Below are 21,143 nucleotides of genomic sequence, written 5' to 3' on the forward strand. Positions count from 1 at the left end.
GATAAGGCACTGGGGTTGCATTGAGCTGGTGAATGTGTTGTGTATCAGCTCAAACTCAAGATTCAATGTCTGTAGCTAATTTTGGTTTATTTTATTAATATATTCATTTATCCATCAGGGTTAATCTTCCTAGATTCATAGCCCACTCAAACATACAATACAATATACGATTCAATACAATACACAAACATAAGAGGAGACATTTAAATAAATATATTGGCCATATAACACACCCCCTTGGGCCTTATTGCTTAACCATAGTATATAGTATACTGAAAAATAATAAATGCGAACGAAAAATACATTGAAAGTGAAATATCTTTAAAGGGGAAATCTGTGACTGGTACATCTATTTTTGGATGTTATGATATATAGTCTTTGATTATTGAGAAATATATACAGTGCCTTGCAAAAGTATTCAGACCCCTTGGATTTCTTCACATGTTGTTGTGTTACAAAGTGGGATTAAAATGGATTTAATTGTCATTTTTTGTCAACAATCTACAGAAAATACTCCGTAATGTTAAAGTGGAAGAACATTTTATATTATTTTTAAGATTAATAAAAATTGTAATAACTAAAATATAGTCATTGCGCAAGAATTCAGCCCCTTTGTTTAGGCAAGCCTAAATTAGTTCAGGAGTCAAATTTGGCTTAACAAATCACATAAAGAATTACATGGACTAACTCTGTAATAAGGGTTGGCATGATTTTTTAATGACTAACCCTTCCTCTGTTCCCCATACATTCAACATCTGCAAGGTCCCTCAGTCAAGCACTGAATTTCAAGCACAGATTCTACTACAAAGACCACAGAACTTTTCGAAAGCCTCATAAAAAAAAGGGTAGGGATTGTTAGATGGGTAACAACACATCAGACGTTGAATCAGACATTGAATGATGTAGTTAATAATTATAATGTGCATTATGTATTAAACCACCCAGACACCTCAAAGATGTAGTCCTCTTTCTGAACTGAGCTACGGGACAGGAATGAAGCTGCTCATGGCTGTTAGATGAGACCATCGGTGATTTTAAAACAGCTACAGAGTTCAATGGCTGTGATGGGAGATAACCGAGGATGAATCAATAACATTGTAGTGACTCCACAATAATGACCTAAATTAGAGAGAAAATAAGGACACAAATGTCTTGTATGCAACAAGGCACAAAAGTAATAGTGCAAATGAATACACTTTTTGGCCTAAATGCAAAGCCTATGTTGGGGCAAATCCAACAACACATAACTGAGTAACTGCTTCCTTATTTTCAAGTATGGTGGTGGCTGCATCATAGTATGGGTATGCTTGATACTGGGGAGTTTTTCAGGATAAAAAGAAACAGGATAGGGCTAAGCACAGGCTGAGTCCTAGAGCAAAACCTGCTTCAGTCTACTTTACACCAGAGACTGGGAGAGGAATTCACCTTTCAGCAGGAGAATAACCTACAACACAAGGCCAAATCTACACTGGAGTTGCTTCCCAAGAAGACAGTGAATTTTCCTGAGTGGCCAAGTTACAGTTGACTTAAATCTACTTGAAATACTATGGCAAGACTTGAAAATGGCTGTCTAGCCATGATCTCCAACATCTTGACAGAGCTTGAAGAATTTTGAAAAGAATAGCAGGCAAATATTACACAATCCACGTGTGCAAAGCTCTTAAAGACTTACCCAAGACTCACAGATGTAATTGCTGACTTAATACTTATGCAACAACTATATTTTCTATATTTAGTATTTATGAATAAATCATCATGTATTATTTTTCTTCCACTTTGAAATTAGAGTATTTTGTGTAGATTGTTGACAAAAGAATGACAATTAAATCCATGTTAACCCTACTTTGTAACACTAAAATGTGAAGAAATCGAAGGGGTCTGAATACTTTTGTAAGGCGCTACAACCTAATAGATTAGGAAGAAGGCTGACCTTTGACCAAACACTTTGGCATAGCAAGAATCCTGCTCAGATCAAATAATGTTACATTATGTGACTCTCTTCTGGTAAGGATACACTTGGCCAGTACAAAGAGAGACAATATGGGATTGGTACATACATTTCTGAATGTTATGATATACAGTGCATTCAGTAACTATTCACATCCTTTGACTTTTTCCACATTTTGTTGTGTTACAACTTGAAGGAAAAAGGAAACCGCACACTGCTCTTGATAGTATCACTGATCTTTAATAAGCTTATGTATTGGCCTCACGGCCTTCGTCAGAAAAACTCTGCCTGTGGCGGGCCGGGCGCAGTGCACGCTAACCAAGGTTGCACGGTGTTTCCTCCAACACATTGGTGTGGCTGGCTTCCGGGTTGGATGCGCGCTGTGTTAAGAAGCATTGCGGCTTGGTTGGGTTGTGTATCGGAGGACGCATGACTTTCAACCTTCGCCAACCTTCGTCTCTCCCGAGCTACTATCTCCCGAGATAGTAGCTACTAAACAATTGGATACCAATTGTTTAAAAAAAGGGGGTAAAAATTCAACAAAAAAACCAAACATGTTTAACATTCAATTCAATCAGCGTTAGATCCGCGCAATTGATACATAAAGCCACATTCTCGGCTGTCCAGTGCAATATGTTTTGAAACCTGACCTAAAAATATGATTTTGATAGTCAGTTCTTACACCCGTAGTGCCGTCTATGAATCTGAGAGTGGTTACATTTCTCCTGCCCCAGTTTTTTTCAAATCCCAGACTAACTTTAAGCCACCACAGCAACCAAAATCCGTTGACATAGTATCACAACAGATCCCAAGATTTCAAGCTTTTACTACAACCATCACTGTTCACTGAATACACACACATATACAGTGCCTTGCGAAAGTATTCGTCCCCCTTGAACTTTGCGACCTTTTGCCACATTTCAGGCTTCAAACATAGATATAAAACTGTATTTTTTTGTGAAGAATCAACAACAAGTGGGACACAATCATGAAGTGGAACGACATTTATTGGATATTTCAAACTTTTTTAACATATCAAAAACTGAAAAATTGGGCGTGCAAAATTATTCAGCCCCTTTACTTTCAGTGCAGCAAACTCTCTCCAGAAGTTCAGTGAGGATCTCTGAATGATCCAATGTTGACCTAAATGACTAATGATGATAAATACAATCCACCTGTGTGTAATCAAGTCTCCGTATAAATGCACCTGCACTCAGAGGTCCGTTAAAAGTGCAGAGAGCATCATGAAGAACAAGGAACACACCAGGCAGGTCCGAGATACTGTTGTGAAGAAGTTTAAAGCCGGATTTGGATACAAAAAGATTTCCCAGGCTTTAAACATCCCAAGGAGCACTGTGCAAACGATAATATTGAAATGGAAGGAGTATCAGACCACTGCAAATCTACCAAGACCTGGCCGTCCCTCTAAACTTTCAGCTCATACAAGGAGAAGACTGATCAGAGATGCAGCCAAGAGGCCCATGATCACTCTGGATGAACTGCAGAGATCTACAGCTGAGGTGGGAGACTCTGTCCATAGGACAACAATCAGTCGTATATTGCACAAATCTGGCCTTTATGGAAGAGTGGCAAGAAGAAAGCCATTTCTTAAAGATATCCATAAAAAGTGTCTTTTCAAGTTTGCCACAAGCCACCTGGGAGACACACCAAACATGTGGAAGAAGGTGCTCTGGTCAGATGAAACCAAAATTGAACTTTTTGGCAACAATGCAAGACGTTATGTTTGGCGTAAAAGCAACACAGCTCATCACCCTGAACACACCATCCCCACTGTCAAACATGGTGGTGGCAGCATCATGGTTTGGGCCTGCTTTTCTTCAGCAGGGACAGGGAAGATGGTTAAAATTGATGGGAAGATGGATGGAGCCAAATACAGGACCATTCTGGAAGAAAACCTGATGGAGTCTGCAAAAGACCTGAGACTGGGACGGAGATTTGTCTTCCAACAAGACAATGATCCAAAACATAAAGCAAAATCTACAATGGAATGGTTCAAAAATAAACATATCCAGGTGTTAGAATGGCCAAGTCAAAGTCCAGACCTGAATCCAATCGAGAATCTGTGGAAAGAACTGAAAACTGCTGTTCACAAATGCTCTCCATCCAACCTCACTGAGCTCAAGCTGTTTTCCAAGGAGGAATGGGAAAAAATTTCAGTCTCTCGATGTGCAAAACTGATAGAGACATACCCCAAGCGACTTACAGCTGTAATCGCAGCAAAAGGTGGCGCTACAAAGTATTAACTTAAGGGGGCTGAATAATTTTGCACGCCCAATTTTTCAGTTTTTGATTTGTTAAAAAAGTTTGAAATATCCAATAAATGTCGTTCCACTTCATGATTGTGTCCCACTTGTTGTTGATTCTTCACAAAAAAAATACAGTTTTATATCTTTATGTTTGAAGCCTGAAATGTGGCAAAAGGTCGCAAAGTTCAAGGGGGCCGAATACTTTCGCAAGGCACTGTGTGTGTGTGTGTGTGTGTGTGTATATATATATATATATTCTGTTTCTGTTTGTCATGCTGGACTTGCATCACCAAATGACAGAGGATATTGAATGTCCTATGCAGTACCATGCCACAATAGTGAACACTATAAATCCAAGATGGTGTAGGAGTGTGGAGTCTTTGTCTTCGTCTTGTTGTGTCCCGTGTATATATTTTTTTCTTCGCATATATTTAATATAGATTTAAAAATATATATTTTTTAAACCTCAACTCCAACATCAAATCAAATCAATTGATATAGCCCTTCGTACATCAGCTGATATCTCAAAGTGCTGTACAGAAACCCAGCCTAAAACCCCAAACAGCAAGCAATGCAGGTGTAGAAGCACGGTGGCTAGGAAAGACTCCCTAGAAAGGCCAAAACCTAGGAAGAAACCTAGAGAGGAACCAGGCTATGTGGGGTGGCCAGTCCTCTTCTGGCTGTGCCGGGTGGAGATTATAACAGAACATGGCCAAGATGTTCAAATGTTCATAAATGACCAGCATGGTCGAATAATAATAATAATAATAATAATAAAAAGGCAGAACAGTTGAAACTGGAGCAGCAGCACGGCCAGGTGGACTGGGGACAGCAAGGAGTCATCATGTCAGGTAGTCCTGGGGCATGGTCCTAGGGCTCAGGTCCTCCGAGAGAGAGAAAGAAAGAGAGAAGGAGAGAATTAGAGAACGCACACTTAGATTCACACAGGACACCGAATAGGACAGGAGAAGTACTGCAGATATAACAAACTGACCCTAGCCCCCCGACACATAAACTACTGCAGCATAAATACTGGAGGCTGAGACAGGAGGGGTCAGGAGACACTGTGGCCCCATCCGAGGACACCCCCGGACAGGGCCAAACAGGAAAGATATAACCCCACCCACTTTGCCAAAGCACAGCCCCCACACCACTAGAGGGATATCTTCAACCACCAACTTACCATCCTGAGACAAGGCTGAGTATAGCCCACATAGACCTCTGCCACGGCACAACCCAAGGGGGGGGGGGGGGGGGGGGCAACCCAGACAGGATGACCACATAAGTGAATCAACCCACTCAGGTGACGCACCCCCTCCAGGGACGGCATGAGAGAGCCCCAGTAAGCCAGTGACTCAGCCCCTGTAATAGGGTTAGAGGCAGAGAATCCCAGTGGAAAGAGGGGAACTGGCCAGGCAGAGACAGCAAGGGCGGTTCGTTGCTCCAGAGCCATTCCGTTCACCTTCCTTCTCCTGGGCCAGACTACACTCAATCATATGACCCACTGAAGAGATGAGTCTTCAGTAGAGACTTAAAGGTTGAGACCGAGTTTGCGTCTCTGACATGGGTAGGCAGACCGTTCCATAAAAATGGAGCTCTATAGGAGAAAGCCCTGCCTCTAGCTGTTTGCTTAGAAATTCTAGGGACAATTAGGAGGCCTGCGTCTTGTGACCGTAGCGTACGTGTAGGTATGTACGGCAGGACCAAATCAGAGAGATAGGTAGGAGCAAGCCCATGTAATGCTTTGTAGGTTAGCAGTAAAACCTTGAAATCAGCCCTGGCTTTGACAGGAAGCCAGTGTAGAGAGGCTAGCACTGGAGTAATATGATCACATTTTTTGGTTCTAGTCAGGAGTCTAGCAGCCATATTTAGCACTAACTGAAGTTTATTTAGTGCTTATCCGGGTAGCCGGAAAGTAGAGCATTGCAGTAGTCTAACCTAGAAGTGACAAAAGCATGGATTAATTTTTCTGCATCATTTTTGGACAGAAAGTTTCTGATTTTTGCAATGTTACGTAGATGGAAAAAAGCTGTCCTTGAAATGGTCTTGATATGTTCTTCAAAAGAGAGATCAGGGTCCAGACATGCTCTCCTGCAACCCACCTCACCCAATGTGGTATGGATCTGCTATTTCTTTGCTTTAGAAACGGAACCCCCAACAGAAGCCAGCTACCTAACTACTAGCTAGTAGTCAGCTAGAGGTCATCAGCTAACCTTAAGCCCGGACAACTCCTGCCAGTCTGCACAGCGTGATTCAACCCAGAGCATACCGGACTCTTTTCCCCCACATCTCCGGATTCCTACCACAAGCACTGAACCTTTTCACCTGGATCGTCGCTGCTATCCGAGTGGCTACTCCTGGCTAACGTCTCTGTCCCGAAGCAAAAACCCATTAGCCTGTAGCTAGTCTATGCTAGGCCCATCTCCCGGCTAGCTGAAGAGGTCCATCAGCCACTCCTTGGACTACAAAACCTATTTTGCCAATTGGCCTGGACCCCTTTTACTGCAGACACGGAGCCCCGCAGAGTCTACTGACGTAATCCGCCCGAGGGTGTTTTCAACAGGCTCCTCCGTTGCAACGTCCCCTGAATGCCCATCTGCTAGCCTGCTAGCTGAGGCCCGCTAGCTGTCTAGAGCATATCGGACTGTTAGCTGAAGAGGTCCATCGGCCAATTTTCTTTGGCTACAATACCTATTTTGCCAAATGGACTGGACCCTTTTACTACACGGACCCCTGCTGATCCATCACGACTGGACTGCCGACTTAACTGCCCGAAGGGCTATAACTGACTCTTGCATCGCGGCGTCCCCCTAAGGCCCTTCTGCTAGCCAGATAGCCCCGGCCCGCTAGCTGTCTGAATCAGAGTGTCTCCAGCCCGCCTAGCTACTCATGAACACTCGGCTACGCATGCCTCTCCCTATGCCTTGTCCATTGCTGTTTTGGTTAGTGATTGTCTTATTTCACTGTAGAGCCTGCTCAATATACCTTAGCTAACCCATTTGTTCCACCTGCCACACATGCGGTGACCTCACCTGGTTTAAATTGTGTCTCTAGAGACAATACCTTTCTCATCGTCACTCAATGCCTAGGTTTTACTCCACTGTATTCACATCCTACCATACCATTGTCTGTACATTATGCCTTGAATCTATTATTCGGTGCCCAGAAACCTGCTTTTTTTACTCTCTGTTCCGAATGTACTAGACGACCAGTTCTTATATCCTTTAGCTGTACCCTTATCCTACTCCTCCTATGTTCCTCTGGGGATGTAGAGGTTAATCCAGGCCCTGCAGTGCCTAGCTCCACTCCCATTCCCCAGGCGCTCTCATTTGTTGACTTCTGTAACCGTAAAAGCCTTGGTTTCATGCATGTTAACTTCAGAAGCCTCCTCCCTAAGTTTGTTTTATTCACTGCTTTAGCACACTCTGCCAACCCAGATGTGCTAGCCGTGTCTGAATCCTGGCTTAGGCCACCAAAACCCCTGAAATTTCCATCCCTAACTATAACATTTTCCGACAAGATAGAACTGCCAACGGGGGCGGAGTTAGCCTGCAGAGTTCTGTCATACTATCCGGGTCTGTGCCCAAACAATTTGAGCTTCTACTTAAAAAAAATGCACCTTTCCAGAAACAAGTCTCTCATTGTTGCTACTTGCTATAGACCACCTTCTGCCCCAGCTGTGCCCTGGACACCATATGTGAATAGATTGCCCCCCCATCTATCGTCAGAGCTCGTACTGTTAGGTGACCTAAACTGGGACATGCTTAACACCCTGGCCGTCCTACAATCTAAGCTAGATGCCCTCAATCTCACACAAATTATCAAGGAACCTACCAGGTACAAACCTAAATCCCTAAACACTGGCACCCTCATAGATGTCATCCTAACCAATCTGCCCTCCAAATACACCTCTGCTGTCTTCAACCAGGATCTCAGCGATCACTGCCTCATTGCCTGCATCCGTAATGGGTCTGTGGTCAAACTACCACGCCTCATCGCTGTCAAACACCACCTAAAACACAGCAGGCCTTTCTAATCGACCTGGCCCGGGTATCCTGGAAGGATATTGACCTCATTCCGTCAGTAGAGGATGCTTGGTTATTCTTTAAAAGTGATTTCCTCACCATCTTAAATAAGCATGCCCCATTCAAAAAAATGTAGAACCAGGAATAGATATAGCCCTTGGTTCACTCCAGACCTGACTGCCATTGACCAGCACAAAAACATTCTGTGGCGTACTGCATTAGCATCGAATAGCCCCCACGATATGCAACTTTTCAGGGAAGTTAGGAACCACCGATAAACCACCGATAAATCCACGATAGTTGAGAATTTCCATAAGCATTTTTCTACGGCTGGCCATGCTTTCCACCTGGCTACCCCTACCCTGGTCAACAGGGTTTCTGCCTTTCAAAGGTCTTCGAAAGCCAAGTTAACAACCAGATCACCGACCATTTCGAATCCCACCGTGCCTTCTCTGCTCTGCAATCTGGTTTCCGAGCTGGTCATGGGTGCACCTCAGCCACGCTCAAGGTCCTAAACAATATCATAACTGCCATCGATAAGAGACAATACTGTGCAGCTGTCTTCATCGACCTGGCCAAGGCTTTCGACTCTGTCAATCACAGCATTCTTATCGGCAGACTCAACAGCCTTGGTTTCTGAAATGACTGCCTCGCCTGGTTCACCAACTACTTCTCAGAGTTCAGTGTGTCAAATCGGAGGGCCTGTTGTCCGGACCTCTGGCAGTCTCTATGGGGGTGCCACAGGGTTCAATTCTCGGGCCGACTCTTGTCTGTGTACATCAATGATGTCACTCTTGCTGCTGGTGATTCTCTGATCCACCTCTATGCAGACGACACGATTCTGTATACTTCTGGCCCTTCTTTGGACACTGTGTTAACTAACCTCCAGACGAGCTACAACTCTCCTTCTGTGGCTTCCAACTGCTCTTAAATGCAAGTAAAACTGAATGCACCCTCTTCAACTGATCGCTGCCTGCACCTGCCCGCCTGCCCGTCTGTCCAGCATCACTACTCTGGACGGTTCTGACCTAGAATATGTGGACAACTACAAATAACTAGGTGTCTGGTTAGATTGTGAAATCTACTTCCAGACTCACATTAAGCATCTCTAATACAAAATTAAATCTATAATCAGCTTCCTATTTCGCAACAAAGCATCCTTCACTCATGCTGCCAAACATACCCTCGTAAAACTATGACTGACTATCCTACCGATCCTTGACTTCAGCGATGCCATTTACAAAATAGCATCCAACACTCTACTCAGCAAATTGGATGCAGTCTATCACAGTGCCATCCGTTGTCACCAAAGCCCCATAGCTGCTATGGGACACTGCGACCTGTATCCTCTCGTTGGCTGGCCCTCGCTTCATATTTGTCACCAAACCCACTGGCTCCAGGTCATCTATTAGTCTTTGCTAGGTAAAGCCCCGCATTATCTCAGCTCACTGGTCACCATAGCAGCACCCACCCGTAGCACGATATCCAGCAAGTATATTTCACTGGTCACCCCCAAAGCCAATTCCTACTTTGGTCGCCTTTCCTTCCAGTTCTCTGCTGCCAATGACTGGAACAAATTGCAGAAATCACTGAAGCTGGAGGCTAATATCTCCATCTCTCACTTTGAGCACCAGCTGTCATAGCAGCTCACAGATTACTGCACCTGTACATAGCCAATCTCATCCCCATACTGTTATTTTGTTTTGCTCCTTTTTTGTTTATTCCATGTGTAACTCTGTGTTGTTGTTTGTGTCACACTGCTTTGCTTTATCTTGGCCAGGTCACAGTTGTAAATGAGAACTTGTTCTCAACTGCCTTACCTGGTTAAACAAAGGTGAAATCCCCCCCCCCCCCCCCCCCCCCAAGGGATCGAGGGCATTGCACGAATTAACACAGTCTGATTAACCCAAGGTAAATCTTACTCTAGGACGCTGGACACATCTGTGCACAGGTTACATGCAAACGCAGCTAATCTTTTGATTCATTGATTTCATCTGCCTTTCAAATGAGGGATGCAGGGAGTGTTTGTGTGTAAATTGCTCAGCTAACTGGTTGTTTTGTCATGTTAATCTTCTCCCAGTGAAATGCCTCTGATGATGTTGTGCATGGAATGTATATGAATGAGCATAGCACTGCAAAAGTTATTTCTCTACAAATGTTACTTAGAAATGTTTGTGGAGAAATTCCTCCCAAGATAACTAGAGAATCCTGACCTAATTTTTCAAAATGTAACATTTATGAATAACAAACATTAAGAACACTTGCTCTTTCCATGGCATTGGCTGACCAGGTGAAACTCAATATTAGAAGGTATTCCTAATGTTTGGTATACTCAATGTATACTAATATAAAATGTATAGTTATACATATGTATATTGTAAAAACTACATGTAGTTTCAGTTTGAAATTCCTGATGATGTTATACTCAACATTTGTACCCAATTATGACAATCCTCACCAAGTGTAAAATGAGACAAATTGAGTACACAATAGTATGTATTGTAAGTATATAATCGTATATCCGTACAGAACTTAAGTTTCTGGGACTTCAATTCAGTAATGTTTCAGTTAGGTCATATTTTAGCCTGCAAAGTCTCTATTGTAGGTACATTTTCTCCAGTCATCCCCAAATGTCATCCTCCATATTAGATAGAAGGTAACACACTTTCTATATCTCATCCTATGCTGCACACCATTTCTATAAATGTTTTATTTCTTTCTTATGTCATGGAAATTGACTAATATATTCCATGGCTTGGAACTAAGTAATATTGATAGATTAACTTGGATTTATTCAATATGGGAACATGTAGAAAATGAATCTGTGTATTCATAGATGACCTGTTTTAAACAAATACACACAAGAATTAGAACAGCAAACATGAACAGTTAACATATGATTCACACGTACAGTCTGAAACAGCTGAACAGTCATCTTCAGGCTGACCCCTGGACAGTACTGTGGCTGCCATGTTTCCATACTTTTGCAATTCTTGTTGTGTTTTAACAGCTTGGTTGTCATTCTCTCTGTTTTGTTGTTTCTTGTGATGAAATGTCCTGTGTATGTTTTCATTAATCCGATGCTTTGACATGACACCTACTGCGTTTGAGCAATCAGCACTCCTTCGCAGGAGGGGAACTCTTGGACTTTAGAGTGGATTGCCTTGGTGGCAAGCTGAGCAGCAAGGGTCAGCCTGCAGTCACATGCTAGCACAAACATCCAATGATAGTCCTGTACTTCAACCTACGCTGCCAATGGGTCTGCGTCTGAGGTGGGCCTTGTCACTTCTGAAGGACTATAAGACGTTTGGGAGGCCCAACGAAAGATACCATTCGATTTAAACTGTCCTGCAACTCAGGTGAGTGGTCCCGTTTCTTTCTCTGCCAAGGAAATCTTATGCTTGATGCGGTAAAACATTTGTTTTTCTTGCAATATGTTGTTTAGTAGTGAGTCAGGTGTCTGCAAAAATGGGCATTCAATTTTAGAGGGACATTCCTTCCCAACCACATTGTAAGCTGCTCATTTAAGCAGTATTGCTATAAGCAGTAGTTTAGAGAGTGATCTTTAGAGTGCTCAATAGATGTTTCATTACTGTTTTCCAAGAGGTAAACTGTCGATGTGAATCAAGATGATTCTTCTCAGGGAATTCAGAAAGGCAAATTAAGATGTAAATCAAAACAGAGTCCATGTCTAATTCAATTCCAAATTTGCTCAGTCAGAACATGCAATTTCCTAGGGAGTCGGGGTAATGGGCATTTGGCAAACTACATTACTATTCAGACAATTTATTATGATATAAAATCTTGCTGATTTGAAATCTTCTTGAATTAACTGAGTTAAATTGAACTGATCTCAAACCTGCCACCGAGTGCACTTATTTGTTATGCCAAGAGAAAAACCTTGAAACTACAAAATGCTTTAGAGACCGCCATCCTTCCATTCGGCAGTGGTGGAAAAAGTACTCAATTGTCAACTTGAGTATAAGGAAAGATACTTTAATAGAAAATGACTCAAGTAAAAGTGAAAGTCACCCAGTAAAATAACCTTAAGTAAAAGTTTAGAAGTATTGGGTTTTAAATGTACTTAAGTATAGTGATGGAAAAAGTAATAATTTGTCATATTTGAGTAAAAGTAAAAAGTACATGCGACAGACCTACATCAAATTCCTTATATTAAGCAAACCAGACTGCACAATGTTATTGTTTTAATTTAAGGATAGTCAGGGGCACACTCCCACACTCAGACATAATTTACAAATGCAGCATGTCTTTAGTGAGCCCGCCTGATCAGAGGCACTAGTGATGACAACGCGTTAAACTGATAGGTGCCTGAATTGGATCACACTGACCATTCAAAATGTAACAAGTACTTTGGTGTGTCAGGAAAATTGTATGGGATTTAAAAAAACACATTTTCTTTAGGAATGTAGTGGAGTAAAAGTAGTCAAAAATATAAATAGTAAAGTACAGATGCATCAAAAAATGACTTAAGTAGTACTTCAAAGTAATTTTACTTAGTTAATTTACATCACTGCCATCCAGTGATCAAACCACGCCTCCACAGACCTATGAGGTCAAGCTAATTCTACCACTCTCTTCTCTCCTTAGGTGCCCTACTCAACAGCCATGAAGTTCTCTCTTGCCGCCCTGGTTGTTGTGCTTGCTCTGGCACATGGTAAGAGAAAGTTTTTCATATCTGAAAGGTTCACTCTGTCGTTAGTTTCTCCCCTGTGGTAGCATTCGGAATCAAATACACAATCGCGGCAAAAAAAAAAAAAAAAAAAAAAAAAACATATTTCATTCTGTATGTGGTTCTATAACTGCATTTCACATATGTGCAATATATAATATAACAATAGTGAGAGATATGCTTGATATAGAAATGTTATATTCCAGAGTTGGTGGATTTATTTTTAACGGCTGTATGTGTAGAGGGTCTTGTATGTGTTGTTGTATGCTATATGGGCATAAATGGTTTGTGTACAATGTGGGCCTCTGTTAATGACGTTACCCTCTGGCTACCCCTAGGAAGCCAAGCAGCACAGTGCCCCGAGGTTGAGAAACTGACACAGTACTTCCAGGATCTGTCAGCTCAGCTGACCTCCACCACTCAGGAACTGGTGCAGAAGATCCAGTCAGAGTGAGTGACATTTTTTTTTAAACTATTACATTATTTGATACACTTTTGAAGAACCAGCCCTTCCAACCAAGTCCTAAATAAAAAGTTGAAGAACACAAGTCATCCTCATTCTACTGCCTCATAATTTACAACAAAGAAACCATGAAGGGAGCAGCCAAAAGCAATGCAAAATAATGGATGTATGGTCAAAAATAATATACACAAAAATTAGATGAAAAAAGGCCTGCAAAAGCATTAACAAGCAATGTGTTTTGATCCTATTTTTCAATAATATGTTTGGCACTACCTTAGTTTATATTGTATTCAGACCACTAATCACCCACTCCCTTCCGAACAGGACCTTCTTAGAGGATGGGAAGGCCCAGCTGCAGCAGATCCAGGCCAAGCTGGCACCACTGGCCGATGACATGCAGGCCCAGCTGAAGCCCCTGGCTGAGAACATGCAGGCTCAGCTCAAGCCTCTGGTCGACAACGTCCAGGCTCAGATAGAAGACCTCTTCCGCAAGGTGATGGACCAGACCAAGGCACTCAGCCAATAAAGCATCTCTTTTTCAACAACCTGACCATCTTGGACCGAATCAACAGCTCCATAGGCTTACAAGAAGCCAAAACCAGTCCACCAAGAATTGGAAGCAGACAAACCTTCTGTTTAAGTCATTTGAATTTGTGCCAAGACCAATGTTGTTGACATGTAAAGACAGACAGTAGTAATCTGGAACATCATTAAAACTTGTAAACTGGTCCTGTGGTCTCTATTGTAATTTGTTGTCTATTCATTTTCACAGAAATTAGATTCCAATCATACATCCCTTAGCATGTTTGTTTTGTGTCTGATTATTGAAAATCGGCTTCATTTCTCAATTTAGGAATTATAGTTTCAATAATAACCCATTTTACTACATCACAGGTCATACACTACCAACCCATTATCTCAATAAAAAAAAATCACTACACTTCCCTCCCTTTATTTGGACAGTGTCGCTAAATGTTTAAATTTGGCGCTCTGCTCCAGCATTTTGGATTTGAGATCAAATGTTTCATATGAGGCGACAGTACAAAATGTCACCTTTTATTTGAGGGTATTTTCATACATATCGGTTTTCCCGTTAAGAAATAAAAGGGAGCTACATGGTACACAGCTACAGACGGAAGAGAGGCATAAATCGTCAAAATGTTAGTTTCGCAGAGAATTTGAGCATTTTAGCTAACCCTAAACCTAACCATTGTTTTAACCTTAACCTAATTATCCTAACCTGCTACATTAAGTATCCTAACCCACTACGTAACTTCTCCTCTCCTACTATGAAAAGTAAATTCTGTTTGTAGCTGTATACCATCTATGACAAAAAGTAACGCGGTCAGAAGTAACACGCCCATTTTCTCAAATAATACAGACGCTAGAATGATTTAACGACACGCGCAAGTGGCTAATGCAGAAGACCACCTTCCTGCAAAAAATCTGCTCGCTGCAACATTTCAACAAGTTATCAACAAAAGTTGTTTTGAGTGAGGGAAAGTAAAAAAAATTGTGCTCATTTTTTTAAGGTTCTAAACATATCTTATTTTCTTAACCGATCTAGTGACTAAATTACAGCATAGGTTGAAAATATATTGACAGCTAGTCTTGGATGCTAACCAAGGAGAAGGTACAGGAGAGGGATGGGGCGGAAGTAACATTGGTAGGGCACAGAAGTGACAGATATTGTGCACTTCTCGCCAGACTTCCAACCCAAGCCTGTGTTACTTTGGCCCACAACAGGTACAAAAGTAACGTTGCAGTAGTTCTGTTCTCTGTCTATTTCATTTGAAGTCCTTTAATAACCTAGAAATGAAATTACAGTTGCTAGAGGACATGTATAAGTTGTTTATAATAAAATATGGTGGCTTTAGCTCTATTAATCTCTGAGTAAATAAGTGTTACTTACGCCCCGGTTCTCCCCCACTTTATGTATCTAGTCCCTCCATTTGAAGAAGTCATAAGTATTTGGACAAATTCACTTATAGTCTATGAAAGTAGTCAAACGTTTACCATTTGGTCCCATATTCCTAGCACGTAAAATGTTACTACAAACTGGTTGGATAAAACTAATACTTAATATTAATATCACACCTAAAGTATTCTACCTGCCTTCTCGATTCTGGAGAAATTGGTTTTCAAACAGCTACATCATTTTAAAGTCCCAATTGTATTTTTTTGAAATTCTAAATCTGGATTTTGTGAGATGAGATGCCTTTGTGGCATATTTTAGCATCAACACAGATGTCAAAAAGCTCTCTGTCCTTGTCTTGGATTTGAGTGCAGCATTTGATACTGTTGACCATGATGTCCTTCTGGACAGACTTCTCCAGTCCAGTTCTTAACTGGTTTAGGACCTATTTAACCGGTCAAGAGTTTTGTAATATCACGTGTGGTGTTTCACAAGGTTCAATATTGACTCCGGTTCTGTTCAGTTTATATATATATGTTACCCCTTGGCAGGGTTAACAGAAAGCACGGCTATGCAGCCAATACACAACTTTAAAGGATTTAAACCATTGGTCAACTGCAAAACATACAGAATGCAGCAGCACGGGCACTGACCAAGACCAGATGGAGAGCACACAATACACCCGTATTAAATCCTCTGCATTGGTTGTCTGAGTTTTAGAATAGATTTTTACATCACTTAACGACCGTGCACCCCAATACATGACATACATGCTTTAAAGGTAGCATGTGCAGACCAGCTGGCTGGTGTGTTTACGGACATATTCAATCAATCCTTATCCCAGTCTGCTGTTCCCACATGCTTCAAGAGGGCCACCATTGTTTCTGTTCCCAAGAAAGCTAAGGTAACTGAGCTAAATGACTATCTACCCGTAACACTCACTCCCGTCATCATGAAGTGATTTGAGAGACAAGTCAAGGACCATATCACCTCTACCCTACCTAACACCCTAGACACACTCCAATTTGCTTACTGCCCCAATAGGTCCACAGACGAAGCAATCACACTGAACACTGCCCTAACCCATCTGGACAAGAGGAATACCTATGTAAGAATGCTGTTCATCGACTACAGCTCAGCATTTAACACCATAGTACCCTCGAAACTCGTCATCAAACTCGAGACCCTGGGTCTCGACCCCACACTGTGCAACTGGGTCCTGGACTTCCTGACGGGCCACCCCAGGTGGTGAAGGTAGGTAACAACATCTCCACCCCGCTGAACCTCAACACTGGGGCCCCACAAGGGTGAGTTCTCAGCCCTCTCCTGTACTCCGTTCACCCATGACTGCGTGGCCATGCTCGCCTCCAACTCAATCATCAAGTTTGCAGACGACACTACAGTGGTAGGCTTGATTACCAACAACGACGAGACGGCCTACAGGGAGGAGGTGAGGGCCCTCGGAGTGTGGTGTCAGGAAAATAACCTCACACTCAATGTCAACAAAACAAAGGAGATGATCGTGGACTTCAGGAAACAGCAGAGGGAGCAGCCCCCAATCCACATCAATGGGACAGTAGTGGAGAAGGTGGAAAGGTTTAAGTTCCTCGGCATACACATCACGGACAAACTGAAATGGCCCACCCACACAGACAGCGTGGTGAAGAAGGCGCAGCAGCTCCTAGTGAGGTTGGGCACTGATGTTGGGCGATTAGGCCTGGCTCATAGTCGGCATTCCAATTCATCCCAAAGGTATTCGATGGGGTTGAGATCAGGGCTCTGTGCAGGCCAGTCAAGTTCTTCCACATCGATGTCGACAAACCATTTCTGTATGGATCTCGCTTTGTTCACAGGGCATTGTCATGCTGAAACAAGAAAGGGCCTTCCCCAAACTGTTGCCACAAAGTTGGAAGCACGGAATAGTCTAGAGTATCACGTATGCTGCAGCATTAAGATTTCCCTTCATTGGAACAAAGGAGCCCAAACCATGAAAAACAGCCCCAGACCATTATTCCTCCTCCACCAAACTTTACAGTTGATACTATGCATTTGGGCAGGTAGCGTTCTCCTGGCAGAATATCCATCGGACTGCCAGATTGTGAAGTGTGATTCATCTCCCCAGAGAAAGCGTTTGAACTGCTCCAGAGTCCAATGGCAGCGAGCATTAAACCACTCCAGCCGACATTCAGCATGGTTATCTGTGTGGTTACTCGGCCATGAAAACCCTTTTCATGAAGCTCCCAATGAACAGTTCTTGTGCTGATGTTGCTTCCAGAGGCAGTATGAAATTCGGTAGCGAGTGTTGCAACTGAGGACAGAATTGTCAGCACTTGGCGGTCCCGTTCAATGAGCTTGTGTGGCTTACCACTTTGCGGCTGAGCTGTTGTTCCTCCTAGATGTTTTCCACTTCACAATAGCAGCACTTACAGTTGACTGGGGCAGCTCTAGCAGGGCAGAAATTTGATGAACTGACTTGTTGGAAAGGTGGCATTCTATGATGGTGCCACGTTGAAAGTCACTGACCTCTTCAGTAAGGCCATTCTACTGCCAATGTTTGTCTATGGAGATTGCATGCCTGTGTGCTCTATTTTATACACCTGTCAGCAACAGTGTGGCTGAAATAGCCAAATTCACTTATTTGAAGAGGTGTCCACATTCATATATATATATATATATATATATATAAGCATGTACCCAGTAGGTCCTTCAGGTCCTGTGGCACTGGCTTTTTAACTATCCCAAAGCCTAGGACCAAGAGGCATGGAGAGACAGCTTTCAGTTTTTATGTCCCCAGTCCAAAGACATTAAAACCATTAGCAGTGATAGCGCTAATGTTTTCCTATGGAAAACTCCAGATGGAGCATGAAGCCGGAAGTTTTTGAATTTGAAGCATGCCATATTGCTGAATGCAGCTGAATGGCACCCCCAAAAATTGCAAAGGATCATGGTGAAAGTGTCCGAAACGAGCAAAGGATCATGGTCAATGTAGTTGTTTTCATCCTGCCTTAGAGAGTCAACCTGGAGCCTCCGTCATAGCTTACCGGCTCGTGATTGGTCTGTATCAGCACGTGGTCCTGTGTGACCGTCAAATGTGTAGTCAGAATGGATCACTATTTAATTAAATACAAATATCTCGATTTGTATTGAACTTTTATAGAATTGACCATGGGGGTCGAACTTGATCATAATAAAACACATTTTAGAGACCAAAGCAGGCGTCTAAGGTTGTGGCCGTTCTGGCGATCGTGATTTACGTAGGATTTTTAGGGCAGACCAAGGCTTTTGGCACTGTTCTGCTGACAAGTTTTTCTTCACTCATACAGGAGTAATAAAGGCCTAGTGCACTAATTTGGTGGGGAAAAAAATATGTAATTTGTGATTTATAAGGGGAGCTGCAGCACTCTCATCACCCCTACTTCCCATGGCTATGGCACCGCTAGGTTGCTATACCAGCAGAGCTAGTAACTTCAGGACTTCCAGACCGGACACTGGGGGCCTGCCCCAGCCTCTGGAACAGCCTGCCAGAGAAGATGAGGGTGGATGGAACTGTAGACATTTTATAAAATGTATCTTATAACTTACTTTTTTAGCTTTGCTTTTCCCTAGTCATTTATATTTTATGTATACGGTATTTGTATTACATTCCCGTTTTTACCATGGTTTCAACTCTGTAGTGCTCACTTGTTCTCTGCTTTTACTTATTGACACAGCCAAGACTGGGTTGGCAGCACCAGGATTCACAGCAACGGTTCCCAACACGACTGCAATTAAAAATAGTAGTCTATTATTGGTAATCCACAATTACGGTTTATAATTAAACGAAAATACAATGGAAATAAAAAACATAAGCAAATGATGAACATAACTGTAAATCATATAAAAAATAAGAACGCAAACAGACAGGATTCTCAGAATCAATCAGGACTGTAGAGCAATCCATCACACGGCCACATGGTGGCCCTCTAATGTCATGGATGGGATACACGGCAGTACATCTCTAGAAGAAGGCAGCGAGACAGAGTGCTCAATGAAGAGGGATGTCATTACTGTCTCAACTTTTATACTTTCACAGAACAAAATACACAGAGATGAAAACGTTGTGTGCCAAACAAGACAGGCAGTCGCAGCTCTGGAGCAGCACACAAACACAGAAGCTTATAGTGGGCTCAGCAAATAGCAAGAAATTACTTTCAGCAACTCAATGGCTCTATGGCTACTCAGTGGTCAAATTTGGTAGACAAAGTTGATAAATGAAACTGCAAATCTACAATACAACGTATTGCATGTAATGTCCAAAGTCTGAAATTCCATGCATGATACATCATGTTATTCTGAGATCATAACTACTTTTCGACTTGAAACAAAATATACACAGTACCAGTCAAAGGTTTGGACACATCTACTCATTCCTCGATTTTTCTTTATTGTTACAATGTTCTACATTGTAGAATAATAGTGAAGCCATCAAACTATGAAATAACACATATGGAATCATGTAGTAACCAAAAAGTGTTAAATTAAAATATATTTTATATTTGAGATTCTTCAAAGTAGCCACCCTTTGCCTTGATGACAGCTTTGCACACTCTTGGCGTTCTCTCAACCAGCTTCATGAGGAATGAACCTGGAATGCTTTTCCAACAGTCTTGAAGGAGTTTCCACATATGCTAAGCACTTGTTGGCTGCTTTTCCTTCACTCTACGGTCCAACTCATCCCAAACCATCTCAACTGGGTTGAGGTCAGGTGATTGTGGAAGCCAGGTCATCTGATGCAGAACTCCATCACTCTCCTTCTTGATCAAATAGCCCTTACACAGACTGAAGGTGTGCTGGGTCAATGTTCTGTTGAAAAACAAATGATAGCCTCACTAATCCCAAACCAGATGGGATCGAGTATCGCTGCAGAATGCTGTGGTAGCCATGCTGGTTAAGTGTGCCTTGAATTCTAAATGAATCACTGACAGTGTCACCTGCAAAGCACTCCCACACCATCACACCTCCTCCTCCATGCTTCACGGTGGGAACCACACATGTGGAGATCATCCGTTCAACTACTCTGTGTCTCAAAGACACAGCGGTTGGAACCAAAAATCTGGACTCATCAGACCAGAGGACAGATTTCCACCGATCTAATGTCCATTGCTCGTGTTTCTTGGCCCAAGCAAGTTTCTTCTTTGGTGTCCTTTAGTAGTGGTTTCCTTGCAGCAATTTGACCATGTGTTGTGGAAATTCTAACCAAGTGAGAGAGACAGTCAGTTCTTCAAACAATCTTCATTTAATATCAATTAATACTCTGAATAATGGAGCTGGTCAACGACCACCCGTACGTAGGTGACCGTTGAGAACCCACAAGCAGATTAGTGTTACAGTTCTTTAAAGAAGAGTACATCCTCCTGAATATTCATAACAAACAACAGATTGGACATAAAATTCTGTAAAAATACCAGCAAATCAGCTCCAAGTGATTTTCATTTTGTAAATCTATTCCAAAGTATTCCCACATATTATAGAGAGATATATGTAAGCAAGGTTTTCAAAGTATTATGTTTTAGTCAAATATATATTTTTGAGCTTCTTGTGGTCAGTTTGCAGTCTACAAATTATTTGTAATTACGTTCTGGTCACCCACTCACGAACACTAGGTAGATAGATGATCCCTGTGCTGATGTTTTTGGTTGAATTGTGGAAAATAATCAAATATCTTTTCCATATACACACGCAATGGGGACGCTGGGTAATAATGTATCCACTTCCTGAGCGTTTCCATTAATTGTGAAAAGCGCTTCACTCTGCAGTTAAGATGTCCGGAATGGCACGATTCAAATAAGGAGTCAA

The 21,143-nt window shown here is 42.2% G+C and overlaps 1 protein-coding gene across 1 annotated transcript; it reads left to right on the forward strand.

Moving 5' to 3' along the window:
* Positions 1 to 11,481: 11,481 nt before the first annotated feature.
* On the forward strand, positions 11,482 to 14,121 carry LOC110488216 (type-4 ice-structuring protein). The gene is made up of 4 exons (XM_021560336.3): positions 11,482 to 11,599; positions 12,849 to 12,915; positions 13,269 to 13,380; positions 13,718 to 14,121. Exons 2-4 carry the CDS (start codon positions 12,867 to 12,869, stop codon positions 13,917 to 13,919), a joined length of 363 nt encoding a protein of 120 aa, XP_021416011.1. The 5' UTR covers positions 11,482 to 11,599; positions 12,849 to 12,866; the 3' UTR covers positions 13,920 to 14,121.
* Positions 14,122 to 21,143: the final 7,022 nt, after the last annotated feature.

This window comes from Oncorhynchus mykiss, chromosome 30, assembly GCF_057628025.1.
Source record: "Oncorhynchus mykiss isolate SJ-2025 chromosome 30, ASM5762802v1, whole genome shotgun sequence".
NCBI classification, from domain to species: Eukaryota; Metazoa; Chordata; class Actinopteri; order Salmoniformes; family Salmonidae; genus Oncorhynchus; species Oncorhynchus mykiss.

Excerpts from the sequence above, each read along its gene's own strand:
- LOC110488216 (XM_021560336.3), top strand. The coding sequence starts at position 12,867 with ATGAAGTTCTCTCTTGCCGCCCTGGTTGTTGTGCTTGCTCTGGCACAT. Across the intron at positions 12,916-13,268 it reads TGTGCTTGCTCTGGCACATG|GAAGCCAAGCAGCACAGTGC; the intron begins GTAAGAGAAAGT and ends GGCTACCCCTAG. Across the intron at positions 13,381-13,717 it reads GTGCAGAAGATCCAGTCAGA|GACCTTCTTAGAGGATGGGA; the intron begins GTGAGTGACATT and ends CCTTCCGAACAG.